General features: G+C 39.2%; 1 protein-coding gene across 1 annotated transcript in view; it reads right to left on the bottom strand.

Moving 5' to 3' along the window:
* The window catches only part of pik3r4 (phosphoinositide-3-kinase, regulatory subunit 4), a 99,390-nt gene that overhangs the window by 8,939 nt on the left and 74,153 nt on the right, over positions 1 to 16,298 (bottom strand). The window contains exons 13-17 of the mRNA XM_060850286.1: positions 8,741 to 8,905; positions 5,705 to 5,916; positions 5,303 to 5,434; positions 3,583 to 3,683; positions 1,479 to 1,567 (exon numbers count right to left, since the gene is read on the bottom strand). Coding sequence (XP_060706269.1) covers positions 1,479 to 1,567; positions 3,583 to 3,683; positions 5,303 to 5,434; positions 5,705 to 5,916; positions 8,741 to 8,905 — 699 coding nt within the window. The remainder of the gene's footprint in view (positions 1 to 1,478; positions 1,568 to 3,582; positions 3,684 to 5,302; positions 5,435 to 5,704; positions 5,917 to 8,740; positions 8,906 to 16,298) is intronic.

Raw genomic sequence — 16,298 nt, 5'->3', positions numbered from 1 at the left:
CTGCAGGAATCAGTGTTGGGACCCCTGTTGTTTGTAACATCTAGAAGTAGGATTTGAAGGAGAATGTAGGTGGCCTGACTGGTAAGCTTGCAAAGATTGGGTGAGCTGTGGACAGTGAGGATTGTCAGAGGAAAGATCAGGATATAGATAGGCTGAAGACTCGAGTGGAGAAATGATAGATGAAGTTCATGATAGTTGGACAAATGAGATGTATTTTAGAAGATCTATTGCAGCAGGGAAGCATACAGTAAATGACAGAACCCTTCATAGCATCAACTTAGAGGGATCTAGGCATACAGGTCTAAAGTTCCCTGAAAGTGGCAACATAAGTAGATCCGGTGGTCAAGAAGGTACATAGCTTGCTTGCCTTCATCAGTTGTGGCACAGAGTATACAAATTGGTAAGGAGAAAGCAAGGACTGCAGATGCTGGAGATCAGAGTTGAAAAGTGTTATGCTGGAAAAGCACAGCCAGTCAGGCAGCATCCAAGGAGCAGGAGAGTCGATGTTTCGAACATAAGCTCATCCAGCACCACACTTCTCAACTCGATAAAAATTGGCAAGACATGTTGCAGATATATTGAACTTTAGTGAGGCCACATTTGGACTACTGTGTGCCGTTCTGGTTGTCACACTACAAGGAGGATGTGAAGGCTTTGGAAGCGGGTACAGAAATGGTTTACCAGGATCATGCCTGGTTTGGAGGATATTACCTATGAGGAGAGGTTAGACAAACTTGGTTTGTTTTCACTGGAGTCTCGAAGGATGACCTGATAGAACTTTACAAAATCTTTTTCCAAGAGTAGAAATGTCAATTAAGAGGGGGCAAATTGAAGGTAAAAAGGGTAACGTTTAAGAGATATGATAGGCAAGTTTCTTTTTTCCCAGAACACACTACCAGGCGTGATGGAGGAGGTGGATACAATAACAGCATTTAAGAGGCAAATTGACAGTTATATAAATAGGTTTTGGATTAGTGGTGCTGGAAGAGCACAGCAGTTCAGGCAGTATCCGAGGAGCAGCAAAATCAACATTTCAGGCAAAAGCCCTTCTAGATATATGAATAGGCAAAGAATGTAAAGATACGATTGGTGTAGTGATAAAAGGTTTTTAGTTTAGAAAGGCATCATGTGTCCCCACAGTTTTTGTGGTCCAAAGGGGCTGTTACCATGCTTTACTGTTCTTTGCATCTTACCTCTTGTAAAAATTGAAGGGGGAAGGGGACGAGCCAGTTGTTCTAGCCCATTTGGCCAAATGTCCTGTACTAAGAATGAAGAGCTAATTTAAAGAACGGATCCTTTAAGTTTAATAACTCTGAATTACTGTCCAAGCTTTATAGTATCTTTTGACTTTATTCTTTGAAACTGTAGCCCAATATGTGGATATTTAATATCACACCGAAAGTTTTAAAAAAATCCTGTTTCAGGAAAAATCAAATCAAACCCATAATTCCACTGAAGAGCTATCCAAAATACATCACCTTATCCTCATATCTGATCCAGCAGTTAATAGCAGAGGATTTCCATCTGCTGGGCTGCAGTAGATTCCATGAATACTATGTGGTGAAGGCTAAACATTAAAATAAAAAGCAAGTTAACAAAATACATTCAGATCTTGAATTTGTTCTGATTATTATTGAAACTTTTGTGTCACAATGTTGATAGAGTGATATAATCTACGTTGTGAAAAATACTAGATCATCTCTCATAGCATTAAACATTGGGAGTTCAGACTAAGCACCTAAATGAACCAGCTGTACATCCCCAACAATATCTGCTTTTTCATCTTCCCTGTGGCCTCTAAAGTTTATCTTGTCCACAAATCTTCCTCCTGCTCACTTGATCCCCAATGTCTCTAAAATGCTGACCTGCCAGTGCTAGCACAACACACTTGCTAACATGCTAACTTTCACAATGATCATATCACCTCTTCAAAAAAATTATCCACAAACTCCCTCTTTCTGCAGATTGTCACATCATCCCTAACTCCTCATTGCTTCCTAAAATCCTGAAACATGGATTCAACCTTACAAATACATGTTCTCCTGTACCTTCCACAGAATAGAAACACCTTTAACTGAATGCAAAAGCTACATTCTCTGTAACTGTGATCAGTGTAGTACACTTCATCCATTCTACAGACTGTCACAAGTTAATCACTTCATGTGCCTATATTTCCCTCCATATCCATATCAAAACGACTTCCTTAATTTGCTTCTATTCTTTCCAATTATACTCAGAGAATCAACAACAATGGAATCTGTTCCAGTGTTCCTTCTCAAATCTGTGAAAACTGTAGTGATTGTAATGAAGTCAGCTAGGTGGACCTCATAGAATACAAGTCCCCAGATTGGGGCTGTCAATCTGATTCAATCAGGAAGCCCTGGCTGACAGATACAGGAGTGTCAGAACTTCTTTTCATTCAAAAGCTGGCTTTGTGGAAGCTGAATCAGTGTCAAGGACGTTCCACGTGTAATTAAAGGGTGACGTGGTGATGGGATACTAGTCTCTACGGAGGCATTTCAAAAACAATCCTCTTTTTCATGATCCAGATGATATTCTTTGTCATCACCTGCAGATAGGAGTTAAAGTTTACAAATACCCTGACAAATCTATTTCTTTTGACCACTCAACTTCCTTTATGCTTTTAGACTATTTGCCAGATATCTATATTGGTTATGTCAAAAATAATCCAACTGAACAAGGATAGGACCAAAATCATCTTAGGCCACCCCATCACAAATTCTGTATGCTTAGCAAAATTGCCAGCATTCTTCCTTGCCATTGTCTCAGGGTGAATGAGATAATCTGTAATCTCATTATTTTACTCTATCCTGATCTGAGCTCCAACCCATATTGTCTCCATTACTAAACCACCTTTGACTGACTGACATTAAACATTGTTTGCCTTTCTCTGTATATCATAGGACTCATGCCACTCGGCAACAGCACAACATTTCGCTACTCCCTTTTTCATGCAATGAACTGCTCATCTCAAGGTTTCAATACCTCATTGAAGTACATGTAAAAACAAACCTCAGACTTCAAGCACTGACCCACAAAAACACTCAAAAAAAAGCTAAACCATGCTTCTTAACACAAAAATATTCAACTTTAACTTATACATACACATTGTTCTTAACTCTTCTCTAATATCTCATTCTTTCACTCTGTGCCCATTCTTTTGATTATACCCCTGTGAAGCATTTTTGAAGTTAGAAATATTCCATCAGCAAGGTTATGGGTGTTTTAGATGAAGAGCTGTTTGGAGTTCAGTCCAAACTGCTGTTCTCATTAAACTTTTCGATATGATGGTAAGGTAGTCAAGGAAAGAAAAAAAAATCAAATACTTCATTTGAGCAAACGGCTCTATAAATGAACATAAATTACCCAGGTTTAAAAATGTATGGCTGAATAGGATATAGGAAAGTGTACCTTACTTGATTACAAAGATAAGGACTGATACTTTTGTCTTTAATGTCAACATTGATAGATTCATTTTACAAATGTTTGTCAATTAGGAGGCAGAAGCAGCAGTTAATGTTAGCTAACCTTACTTAAAGCTTTCAAAATTTAGCCACATACCTGCATTTCGGAAAGAGGTGGAGCACTGCTGGCCCAAAGGGTGAATCGCCTGTCTCCAGTTTCCATGTCCCACATTGAAACTTCATTATTTCCTTGGGCAGCTGAACAGATATGTTAACATAAATAAGATGAGACACTCACTTTGCAGCTGCAGGTTCTCATATTTATAATAACATGGCATAAAATTAAATGTGCAGAGTTTCACATTATGTTCTACATTTTTCAACTTGTCTCAAGACAGGCAATAAAATAACAGAATCATAAAAGTAGACTCTCGATCTCAAAGTTAATTCAAATCATTTATTTAATTGCTTGAGGAATACTTATATTAGGACTTAATCACAACCACTAAACGAACATTAATTGAACCACAGAAGTTAACTGGAAAATAGAAAGAACAACTTGCTGTTGTCATCAGATGCAAATGGTGCTCTGGAAAGCTCTGATCAAAGGTTTTAACATTCCATCCCTCCCACTCACCACCCCCTTGATGGTTTCCACTCAGCTAATTGTATCAACATCTGTCTTGCTCCAGTGAAAGTTACTGGTGGACTTTATCCACAGAAGAAGGAGGTAAAGAGAGCATTATCACTGACCTTCTATAATGCACATTATATATATTTAATAGAAGGAAATATGTCAATAAATACTGAAGAAGCCTCACAGCTGTTTTCTTATTTGCCATGTGAAAGACTTTTGCAGTATTTGTGCTCAGAGACGACCTTGACAATTTTGAAGGTATGAATGTCTGGTCCTCCATCAGCATGTTGTCACTTATGCCACTTTGCACCTCAATCGAGGACCCAGATGACCAACAGGAATGTGAGCCGATCTGCAGCTCTACAGAGGGGATCAACAGAGAGTCACAGCTAGCAAGAGACTATACCCACATGCAAATGATAGTTCCCTCATGTTTTCAGGGTTTTGTGTTGGTTGCAATAAATATTTGCAGTCTGTGAAAAAAATCTGCTACCAAGGAGACTTGGTAGCCACGATCAACCAATGGCTGTTAAAATCATCAACACCCTCAATATAGTTATTTCTGGATCCTTGCTGAGTTCTGCCAGAGGCACTTGTATAATTTTGGGTTATGCACAAGACAGGCGACTATCGTAACTTTCTCATCAATGACATTTGTTAAAGTGAACAGACATTCGGATTTTTAGTTCTGACTGGTTCTCAAAGGAGTGTCATCATTTGTGCATATGACCAATGAGGCACAAGGATCCCCCTTACAGTATTCAATAAGGAGTGCTCTATTCAACCAATGGGCCTCTACTATGCAACTACAAGATGATGTTTATCCACCTGTACACAAGATACCTGGAGAGCTGCCACATGCCTTTGTACTGCAAAAGTCCCCAATTTCTTAGCACCTTGAAGTAGACTTACTTGCTAGCTGCTTAGAGACAAATACACCCTTTAAAACCAAGCTGACAACTGTTAGGAACCCACTCAATAAGGATCAGGAGCAGTGTAATGATAGGGAATAAATTTAATATTATGGAAGCCACGTACTAACCAGTTTTCTTACAGAAGTCACTAGTCTGCTCATGATGAGCTTCAGATCCATAAAACAATTTGAAGGCATCCTTCAAAATGTACAAGCAGAGCCTCCACAATGGTTGCAGGTTTATTGCACATTGCACAAGATACAATTGCCAGGAGGGGTATAAAAAGTAATAAACTACAAGTAATCTTAATGATGCATGGGATTTACCTGCAATAACCCATGACTGGCAGAGGGGGTGCATAAGCAGACGCCGTACGCGAGCTCTGGCTGGGTGACAATGACTCGAAATAGGCAGTTGAAATCTCATATCCCAACAAGCCATAGTGCCATTACTTGTACCTTTTTAAAAAAAAAGTTAGAAATCAAATACAGAAAACTTTACGAGCATCTTCAATTTCAAAGCTCAAAATTATCATCTATTCTAAAAGTAATATTTCTGATAACCATTTGTTTGACGATAATGTAAGCCAAACAAAATTTTGCCACAAAGGCTAAATGTGTCGCAGTTACATTTCATGATTAGATTTATTTGCCCTACCCAAATGTCATGCAAACATGCTACAGTGCAGAACAAAAACTTTGTAAACAAATGTGAGAAATAATACTTACCTATACATAACCAGCATTGATGTATATCTACAGCAAAGGATGTAGTGAGTCCAAGCCTCAAATCATGCTTTAATGTCCAAGCATTTGTTGATGATCTCAGGTCCCAACCAACTAAAGAACCATTAACAGTTGCATAAGCTAAAACAGATTGTGCTCCTGCATTAAAATGATGAATATCCACCACACAGCCATCTTCTTTCGGGTCCAAAGCTCTTGGATAAAAATATAGCAGATAAATTTGCATGAACGTGAACACAATTGTTAGCTTCTTATGGTAAAAGTTCTGTAAAATACCAATAATACTGAGCAAGAGCATTGTTTTTGCAATGAATTTAGATTTGGAACCAGGAATAGTTCTTCCATTCTTGAGATCTTACCATGCACTTATAACCAACACAAGTGTTCACCCTTAAACTTAAGGTCCCATTTTCAAAATTGAGATGATTTACCGTAGAAGAATCAATATCATTTTAAATTCAAACTCTTGATACAGGATGACAATTCTATTTGGCTTAAACTTAAAGCAGTTGTCAGATATTCATTCTAAACCATTCAGCTTTTCAGCAATGAAATGAACTTAAGCACATCAATGAGTGTATAATTACAATCAACAGAAATTGCTCAGGAGTAGATACGTTAGATATTGTATGAGCACAAAATTGCTAATAAAAGTAACAATTTGATTTGAGTTTAGAAGTTGTTAATAAACGATAGTTTATTCATCCATTTCTCACATTAATTTATTAATCAAGTTCACATAGTGCAGCACAATTTCAAGCAGATTCACACAAATGTTAATTTCCAACTCAGAACATAAGGCATGTTACTTTAAATTTAAATGCACATGATCTGAGAAAGTCTGAATGCTACATAGAATGATGAAAGGAAAACAGAACTAAGCAAGGCTCTTTGATATGCAGGAAGGGCCAAATTACAGTTAACTGTGCTGTTGACAAAGGAACAAGATTTATTTAGAGTGAGATGGAATCAATGAACATTGTTGAACGTTGTTTTATCGTCAAAATGTGCCTGCACCCAAAACAAAATTTTTTATAACCTTGTAAGTTCACACTGTTCATAACACTAGAAAGCAGTATACATTCAATCTATAATTATTAGGTGAATCTATTTATTAAAGAAGGAGCACAGTGGCTCAGCACTGCTGCCTCTCAGTGCCAGGGACCTGGGTTCAATTCTAGCCACAGATGACTGTCCGTGTAGACACTGCAAGTTCTCACCATGTCTGCGTGGGTTTTCACTGGTGTTCTGGTTTCTGCCCACTGTTCAAAGATGAGCAAGTTAGGTGGATTGGCCATCCAAAATTGTCCAGAACTAGGTAGATTAGCCATGGGAAATGCAAAGTTATGGGTATAGGATAGGGGGCTCGGTGTTGGGGGTAGTGGGGGGGGGTCCTTTTTGGAGGGCCGAATGGCCTCTTTCCGTATTATAGGGATTCTATAATTCTAATATTTGGCAGTTTTCTTTAGTAACTACATGGCTACATCCAATATTGAGTAATGTATATTGCTAATGGTTGTAGGCCATCTAGATAAGTGAAGCATTTATCAAATCTTCAAAGGTGTCTTGTGAGGATCCAGTTTTAGTCAACTGCTAATGCATTAAACAATGAACATTTGTATAACAAAAAAGTCATTTAAGCATTGCTCATGAAAATAAATCAACCCTTTGTACAACCATGATAAAGATGTACATTCCAGTACGCATATATCATCACTCTCAGGGGTTAACAGTGCTACAGCCAGAAATGCAAAAATAAAACATCAATACTAAATCAGCAAAAAGAAACCTGGCATTTCAATTATTTAAAAATCTGGCATACATGTTTTAGGTGCAATGGTTTTCGTTTCTGTGGAGGAAGAGATAAACAAATCACCATAGAACCATAATCTATCAAAACTTCCACCAATGTTGTCTTGGCTTTGTTAGTCTAGTACACCCAGGTGAAAAATTACGAACTGAAAATTTATACCGTCAGTACTCTCACTTTATTTTGATAGAATCATTGTGTTGCATGGTAATGTTCTTGCCATTCACTTTGAAGAAAAATAACTAAGTGAAATTTCTATCATGACAAGAAAGACAAAACGTTTTATATTTTGCCCTCTACAGTTTGTACGCAACAGCTAGCTGTCCTTGCGTGGAAATTGTGAAAAACGAATTACGAGATTAGTTAACTGCATGAGAAAAGTGGAATGCAAAATAGCAAGAAGCATACCATAGGTTCCACAGCACTCAGAAAGCACCAGACTAAATATTATATAACTGGCAATATTAAGCTCCAAAATGGATGGGTCAAAAGCAGTGAATGGTGTAAATGGTAGTGAGCATAGGAACTGATAATAGACCAAGGAATCATTAAGTTAGAAAGACTGCTTTTGAAAGAATTTTGGATAGCATTACAAGATAAAAGTTAATTGACTTATGAAAAAACAGAATTGGATCCATCACCGACACAGAAGACATTTAAAAATGCTTCATTAAACTAGGTTGTTGCAGTCACTTAAAGGATTTCCTTTTTATATCTTGGATAAGCAGCATCAAATATCTGATGTTCACGCTTGCACTCCAGTATTGCTAATAGTGCTCAACAAGTAGGAAATTGTAAAAATATGTAGCAACATAAAGAGGAATCACATGGATCATACAAATGCTGGCAGATTTCAGAAACACAATGTTTAACTGGAAAACAAAATAATAATGAGGTGAAATGAGAATGGTAACATTATTAAAAATCCATAGTGTGCCCTCATTTTTATAAACTGGGGAATGACTCCTCGATCAGACTTCTTGGTTTCTTTTTTAAACATAGCAAATTTCTAAGAATAATAATTAGAAAACAAATTTTCTTTTCTTCGATCAAAACTTCAGGGAACAATTTTATCCATTTATTTTCCATTATTACCATTAATTTCAATGAAAAGAAAATGCAAATGATCTATTCACTACTAAACCTTTGAGAATACGTGAAAATAATACTAACATGATAAAACTATGAACATTTTAGAGAATAAGTACCTGCTTTGAAGAGAATGTATTTTAGGGGATTTTGGAGGTTTGTTGGCCTCAATTCCAAGGAGTTGGATAGTGCCATTGTCTGAAGCCACAGCAAGGTAATGGGAACCTTGGCAGAAAGCCAGTGTTTTAATTTTTCCTCCAATACGAGAATATGTTAAAATTGACCTACAAATACCAATTCAACAAAAAGAAAATTACTCATACCAATTAACATATTAGAACTAAATAAAATATGTTCCACAGAGAATTACCAATTTGCTTTAGTTCAGAATAATGAGATATAAGTCTTGGCTCAAATCAAAAATCTCAACACCAGGTTATAGTCCAACAGGTTTATTTGGAGGCACTAGCTTTTGAAGCACCGATTCTTCATCAGGCACAACCACCTGATGAAAAAGCAGAGTTTCGAAAGCTAGTACCTCCAAATAAATCTGTTAGACTATAACCTGGTGATTTTTAACGTTGCCCATCCCATTCCAACACCAGCTCCTCTAAACCTTGGCTCAAAAATCAATCGCACTTCTGAAGAAAACGCTTCTTTACACAAAAAGGTGCTGGAACTTTCTACCAGAATCTGTTATGAGGATAGATCAATTGAAAAATTTAAGGCCGAGATTGATGGATTTTCATGAGACTGGACTAAGAATTTAGCAACTAAGACGGATCAATAGATCAGTTGTGATCAGAATAAGCTCAGGAGCTTTATTACTTCTATCCAAGAATGTTGCATAGAAAACAATTTCTAAACACATTTCCTTATCCACACGTATTTGTCCTACAGTAATAATACTGAAATTACAAAGTACAATTTGGTCAAAAATAAATTATAATATAGCTAGCCACCAGAGTATTGTTGGGAAAGCAAAAGAAAACTTAAGTGTTCTCTACCCTGGTTCCAGTCAGTCTTGACATAGAGAAACATGAGAATTCTGATGTCTTAATTAACAGACTTAACTATATGGAAAACTCTTAAGCTCTTTTGGATTATATCCCTATGTAATTAAATTCTATCCTTTAAATACATAATCTTTAAAAAAATTAAAATCAAACTAGTACGTCAGAATTTTTAAAATATAAAATAACAGAAGAGAAACTTGACAAGCCACAAGATATAGTTACTTTGGAAAAATCAGTCTTTTGCAAAGCCAAAATAAATTATATTAAGCTTATTATAACCACCACAAAGCTGCAATTGTTTAACGAAGAGCCTCTGTAAACGCTTATACAGAAAAGATATGACAATTTGCCACAATTTGAAACATTGTTTCTTGTACAATGCTCTGTTATTTCTACATGACTTCATAAAATACTGTGAAACAGTATTCTACACTGAAGACACTAGAACATAAGTTAATTAGAGTAGCAACATTTTCTCCAACCAGCTTGAAGCCAGAGAGTGAAAGTCATTCTAAAGTGAACTAACTTTAAATAACCATTTTATGCATTCTTATCTTTATGTCCTCCTTATAAATTTGATTGCCATATTCATTGTTTCTCTTCTTCCATTTTACTTGCAGTGCAGTTCTGGTTGATGACCATTCTTCATCTCCTCCTATCAGTCATTCTCCTCCTATTCATTCCTCTTCCTATCCAAATACGTTTAAGTTTTCAACTCCACACCTTTTCAACTTTTCTGAGGTATTTTACTCTTCTTTCTGGTAGTCCCATGTCCATCGCCTCAGTACATTTCCTTCCTGTCTCTGCAGCAGAATGACCATATCATTTCAATCACTTCACAGCTACCTTCACTGACCAGTTACTAGCTCCCGATTTTTGTCTTTTCTCTTTGTTCCACATATTCATCTCAGCATCTGCAGCAGGATTAGTTATTAGCATGTTGTCATTACTCTTCTCGCTGTTGTTCAAGTTTCAATTCTATATAACAATTCCAATGTTAGTACAACATTCTCTATTAAAACAAACTTGTAAATTTACTGGTGAGAAATTCAATTCAAATTAAATTAAAACCACATGCCAGCAATTGGAGATTACAGTCAGATAGCTACACATATGCATCATCATACCTTCTGCATTCCAAAAACATTAAAATGGAAACAACCTGTCTGCATACGCCAGAAACAATAGCTGTCAAAGAGGATGAATGGGAGCTATCTTGAACACCATTAGCAGAGCATCCAGATAAGCATCTGGGATACTGTTGAAGACAGACCATTAGACATAATTGCTTAAACAATGCAACTCTGGCTGTAGTAGGAATGCGATCAGACATAATCTCATCTTGTAAATAAGAAAGCTGGAAAACACTTTTCATAATCATATCAGGGCAAGCAGAAATTTGGAATAATCAGGTCAACTATGAACTTTCTGAATTGCTTGAGGGGTCAAACAGAATTGCCTGCCTTCTCACCTTACTAGTCAAGAACTATTCGGTTTTAAACACATAACTTAGCCTTCTGTGGCAGTCAATTCAACAGATTCATCAACCTTTGGCTGAAGAAATTCCTCCTCATCTCAGATCTAAAGGGTCATTCCTTCACTCTTAGACAGTGTCCTCGAGTCCTAATCTCTCCTACCAGTGGAAACAATTTATCCACATCCACTCTACCCAACCCTCTTAGTATTCTGCAAGTTTCAATCATATCTCCCCCTCATCCTTTGAAACTCCAATAAGTACAGACCCAGAGTCTTCAAATGCTCCTCACATAGCAAGCCCTTCATCCCCAGGATCAGCTGTGTTTACCTCCTTTGGACCCCCTCCAAGGACAGCACATCTGTCATTTGATACAGGATGTAAAACTGTTCACAACATTCTAAATCTGGGCTGCCAGAGCCTTATACAGCTTCTGCATTATATCCCTACTTTTGTATTTTAGCCCACTCTCAATGAGTGCTAACATTGCCAACTGAACCTGCATGTTAATTTTGAGGAGAATCTAGGACTCTTAAGTCCCTTTGTGCTTCTGATTTCTGAAGCCTTTCCAGAGTTAGAAAATAGTCTATGCCTCGATTCTTCCTACCAAAGTGTACAATATCTCACTGCTCTATTCCATCTATCAGTTCTTTGTCCATTCTCCAAGTTTAAGTTTTACTGCAGCCTCCCACGCTCCACAATGCTATCTGTCCCTTCATCTACCCTTGTGTTGTCTGTAAAGATAGCAGCAATGGCCTCCATTCCAGTGCCCAGATCATTAATATAAAACATGAGTAATTGTGTTCCCAACACTGACCACAGTAGGATTCCACTAGTTACCAGCTGCCATCTAAAAAAATACTCTTTAATCGCCACTCTCTGCCTTCTGCCAGTCAGCCAATCCTCTATCCATGGCAGTACCTTGCTCCTAACACTGTGGGCTCTTTTTTAGCAGCCTCCAATGTGGTACATAGTCTGAAAATCTAAATAGATCACATCCATTGGCTCTCCTTTGTCTAAGCTGCACATTACCTCCTCAAAGAATTAGAACAGATTTGACATGCATGGTCTCCCCTTGACAAAGCCATGCTGACTCAGCCCTATTATACGATGCGCTTCCAAGTACTCAGCAATCTCATTCTTAATAATGGACTTTAAAATCTTACCAGTAACGGAGGTCAGGCTAACTGGCCTATAGCTTTCAGTCTTCTGCTTCCTTTCCATCTTAAACAGATGTGTTTAAACTATTGGCCAGTTTCCAGTCTTTGGGACCATCCCAGACTCTAGTGATTCCTGAAAGATCAATACCAATCTCCTTCAAAGCCCTGGATGTAATCCATCCTGTAAGTATTACAGGATATACAACTTCAGACCTTTCAGCTTCCCCAGCATCCTCTCCATCATGATCGCCACTACACTCACTTCTGCCCCCTGATGGTGGTGGAGTAGCAGGGCTGTGTGCAGGTCCTTGGCCTAGGCTCACCTGCTCTCAGGTGTTTTCTTTATTCCTGCTCTTTCACTCTTTATCTTTCAATTTCCTTTACTTTGAAGCCTTATGCAGAGAGTTAATTAGCAAAATCGGCATGACAGCTAGGGCAGGCCATGTGTGGAATGACAATTCTTCTGGGCAACTGGAGGCAGTGGTAGCAGCAAGGATGTCCTTCTGGCATTCAAGGCCAGCAGCAGCAATGGCAGTGAAGCTCCTCCAGTGATTGGAGGCAGTAGTGTCGATAGACTTTAAGATGGTGGCACTGGCAAGGCGACATAGTCATAGAGATGTACAGTATGGAAACAGACCCTTCGGTCCAACCAGTCCATGCCAACCAGATATCCCAACCCAATCTAGTCCCACCTGCCAGCACGAGGCTCATATCCCTCCAAACCCTTCCTATTCATATACCCATCCAAATGCCTCTTAAATGATGCAATTGTGCCAGCCTCCACCACTTCCTCTGGCATCTCGGAGGGTAACTGGAGCTGGACTCTCAACGAGACATCAGTGGCTGGTGGCAGGATGAGTGAGGTTCAGCACGCGATGTGGCATCGGTGTTTGCAAGGTGAACCTAGTGTCGAAGAGATGGCACCTGAAGAGTGATGACTCCCAAGTAGAGTGTCTCCAGCACAGACGGTGGACGAGGGCCAGTGGCGCCGGTGTCGCTGGCGAGCAGTTTCAGAGATCAGGATTCTTTCAGCTATAGCTTTTATTTTTAAACTATTCAAAAATGACACCAGGTTCTGGCAACTGAAGTTTTTCATTGCATTTTATTATACTAATCACTGTAAAATGCAAGTGACAATAAATAAATCATTAATCATGACTGTCAAAGTTCTGGTATGCTACTGGTTTCTTCACCGCGAAGACTGATACTACCTCTTCACACTCAGTTTCCAGCAGTCCAACGTACACTCTTACATCTCTCTTACCTCTGGCTTCACACTAATCTTCACCACACTGTATGCTTAGTCTTTTGCTTTTACGCTGTCCCTGACTTCCCTTGCCTCATCCTTCCCTTAGTATGTTTCTTCTTCCTTGTGATGAATTGATGCTCTGCCTCCCGAATTACTCCCAAAACCCCTGCCATTGCTGCTCCACCATCTTCTTTGCTATGATCCCCTTGTAATCAACTCTGGTCAGCTCCTCCCTCAGGTCTTTGCAGTTACCTTTACTCAGGTGTAAGACCATTACATCCAATTCAAGCTTCTCTCTTTCAAACTGCAAATTCTATCTTTTTAGGTCAATGGTGTCACTAGGTGCTCTTTCACCTTAGGAGAAAGTGAGGACTGCAGATGCTGGAGATCAGAGCTGGAAATGTGTTGCTGGAAAAGCGCAGCAGGTCAGGCAGCATCCAAGGAGCAGGAGATTCGACGTTTCGGGCATGAGCCCTTCTTCAGGAAGAAGGGCTCATGCCCGAAACGTCGATTCTTCTGCTCCTTGGATGCTGCCTGACCTGCTGCACTTTTCCAGCAACACATTTTCAGCTCCTTCACCTTAGCTTACTTTCAGATTAGATTTCTTACAGTGTGGAAACAGGCCCTTCGGCCCAGCAAGTCCACACCGAAGCGCAAGCCACCCAGACCCATTCCCCTTCACCTAATACACTACGGGCAATTTACACAGCCAATTTACCTAATCTGCACATTTTTGGATTGTGGGAGGAAACCGGAGCACCCGGAGGAAACCCATGCAGGCACGGAGAGAATGTGCAAACTCCACACAGACAGTCGCCTGAGGCGGGAATTGAACCCGGTCTCCGGTGCTGTGAGGCAACAGTGCTAACCATGTCAGTCTCATTACGTATCACCCCCTCCAAATCCAGAATTGGTTGTTCCTTGGTGGGGTCTAATACACACTACTTCAAAAGTAAACATCTCTGACGTTCCATGAATTCCTTTGTTTGAGATCTGCTACTATGGAAAATAAAGAACACGAAAGCATGGGAAGGGTTAAAACAAGAAGATCACTGGCAATCTGTGTTCTGTGGAAGGCAGGATGGAATAACCATAGTGGAACATTCTTACACCAATTAGCAGAGTAAGGTTAAGGCTGAAAGGTCAATATGGCGAGATGAGATAACACAAATACTAAAGCAAGTTTCTCTGTTAAATGTTTTTATGACAGGATTGGGACAATAAATATTTGGGACATGACATTAAAATATCTAATTATTAGTCAGTAGAGTCAGCTCGAGACAGGAGACTATGGTAACAGATGGAATAGCTAAATATCTATCATGACAGGTTAGTCTGGAATGGAAGATCACTGTAGCACAGTTAGCAATAAATATCTAATCGTGACATTAGAATAACATTAAGTAGAATATACAACTAAAGAGATAAAGTAAACTAACATCACTGGTTTATTGTGTAGCTAGAGTGAGATACTTTGACTAATATAGTTAGACATGCTGATAAGCCAACAGAAACATGATAAGAAAAATATAAAAATCCACGGACCCTGAGGTTTGTGGGCTTTCAAGAATCTGCTTTCTCAGTGTCACAGTTTTCTGCTTGCAAATAAAAGACCTACTTCTTGAAGAACTCGCTGCGTCTCCTGGTGGTTCTCTATATTTTCTCCACAACAAATTTGGCACTACGAGCAAGGTTGTGCAGAGACCCATCTGGACAGAGAGTGGCAGTAACAGGGCGCATCTTTGTCCACCAGGGGCACTCCCGAGACTGACAGAATAAGGGTACCCAACAAAAAGAGGTTAGCATTTTTGCCGTGAATTCGGACTATTTGGCTTGGGATGGTCCTTGGGGACTCGGAGGTGCGGGAACCTTCTGGAGGGTCTCTCCGAACAAAAGGCGAGGGGTAAATTGCTGCTGAAGGAGACGTGGGGAATTGGTCAAGAAAACTGCGCAGTGGGTTAAGGGATGAGTTAGAATAGAAAGTAGCAATTATTGAGTAAACATTCCACGTGGTGTATACAAGACCCTACAGATAGATAGTTATTCTGCCCTAAGGGGAAATTGTTTTACAGGAAGTGCTGACAGACCTGTTCAGAAAGCCAGCAGATTGGCAGTGGATGATTAAAAGTAAAATAGCAGAGAATAGTCATAGTGTTACTAGACTGTTAAGTATTTAAGTAAAGCTCTGGCTAAGAAAGATTGATTCACGGCTGTGTGCGCGCGTGTGTGTCAGTGAGAATGAGCGTGCGCGAGAGAGAGAGTGAGACAGAGACCGAGTGAGACAGAGAGTGTGCAAGAAAGAAAGAAAGAAAGAAAAAGACAGAGAAAGAAAAAGAGAGAGAGAGAGAGAAAGAGAGAGAGAGAGAGAGAGAGAGAGAGAGAGAGAGAGAGAGAGAGAGAGAAGAGAAAAAAAGAGAGAGAGAGAGAGAAAGAGAAGAAAAGAGAGAGAGAGAGAGAGAAAGAGAAAGAAAGAAAGAAAGAAAGAAGAAAAAGAGAGAAAAAAAGAAAGAAAGGAAGAAAGAAAGAAAGAAAGAAAGAAAGAAAGAGAGAGGGGGGGAGAGAAAGAAAGAGAGAAAGAAAGAGAGAAAGAAAGAGAGAGAGAGAGAGAGGGGGGGAGAGAAAGAAAGAGAGAGAGGGAGGGGGGGAGAGAAAGAAAGAGAGAGAGAGAGGGGGGGGGAGAGAAAGAAAGAGAGAGAAAGAAAGAGAGAGAGAGAGAGAGAGAGAGGGGGGGAGAGAAAGAAAGAGAGAAAGAAAGAGAGAGAGAGAGAGGGGGGGTCA

This window comes from Hemiscyllium ocellatum, chromosome 34, assembly GCF_020745735.1.
Source record: "Hemiscyllium ocellatum isolate sHemOce1 chromosome 34, sHemOce1.pat.X.cur, whole genome shotgun sequence".
NCBI lineage: Eukaryota > Metazoa > Chordata > Chondrichthyes > Orectolobiformes > Hemiscylliidae > Hemiscyllium > Hemiscyllium ocellatum.
The sequence above is the reverse complement of the archived record's forward strand: the minus strand, read 5'-3'. Positions and strand labels throughout refer to the sequence as shown.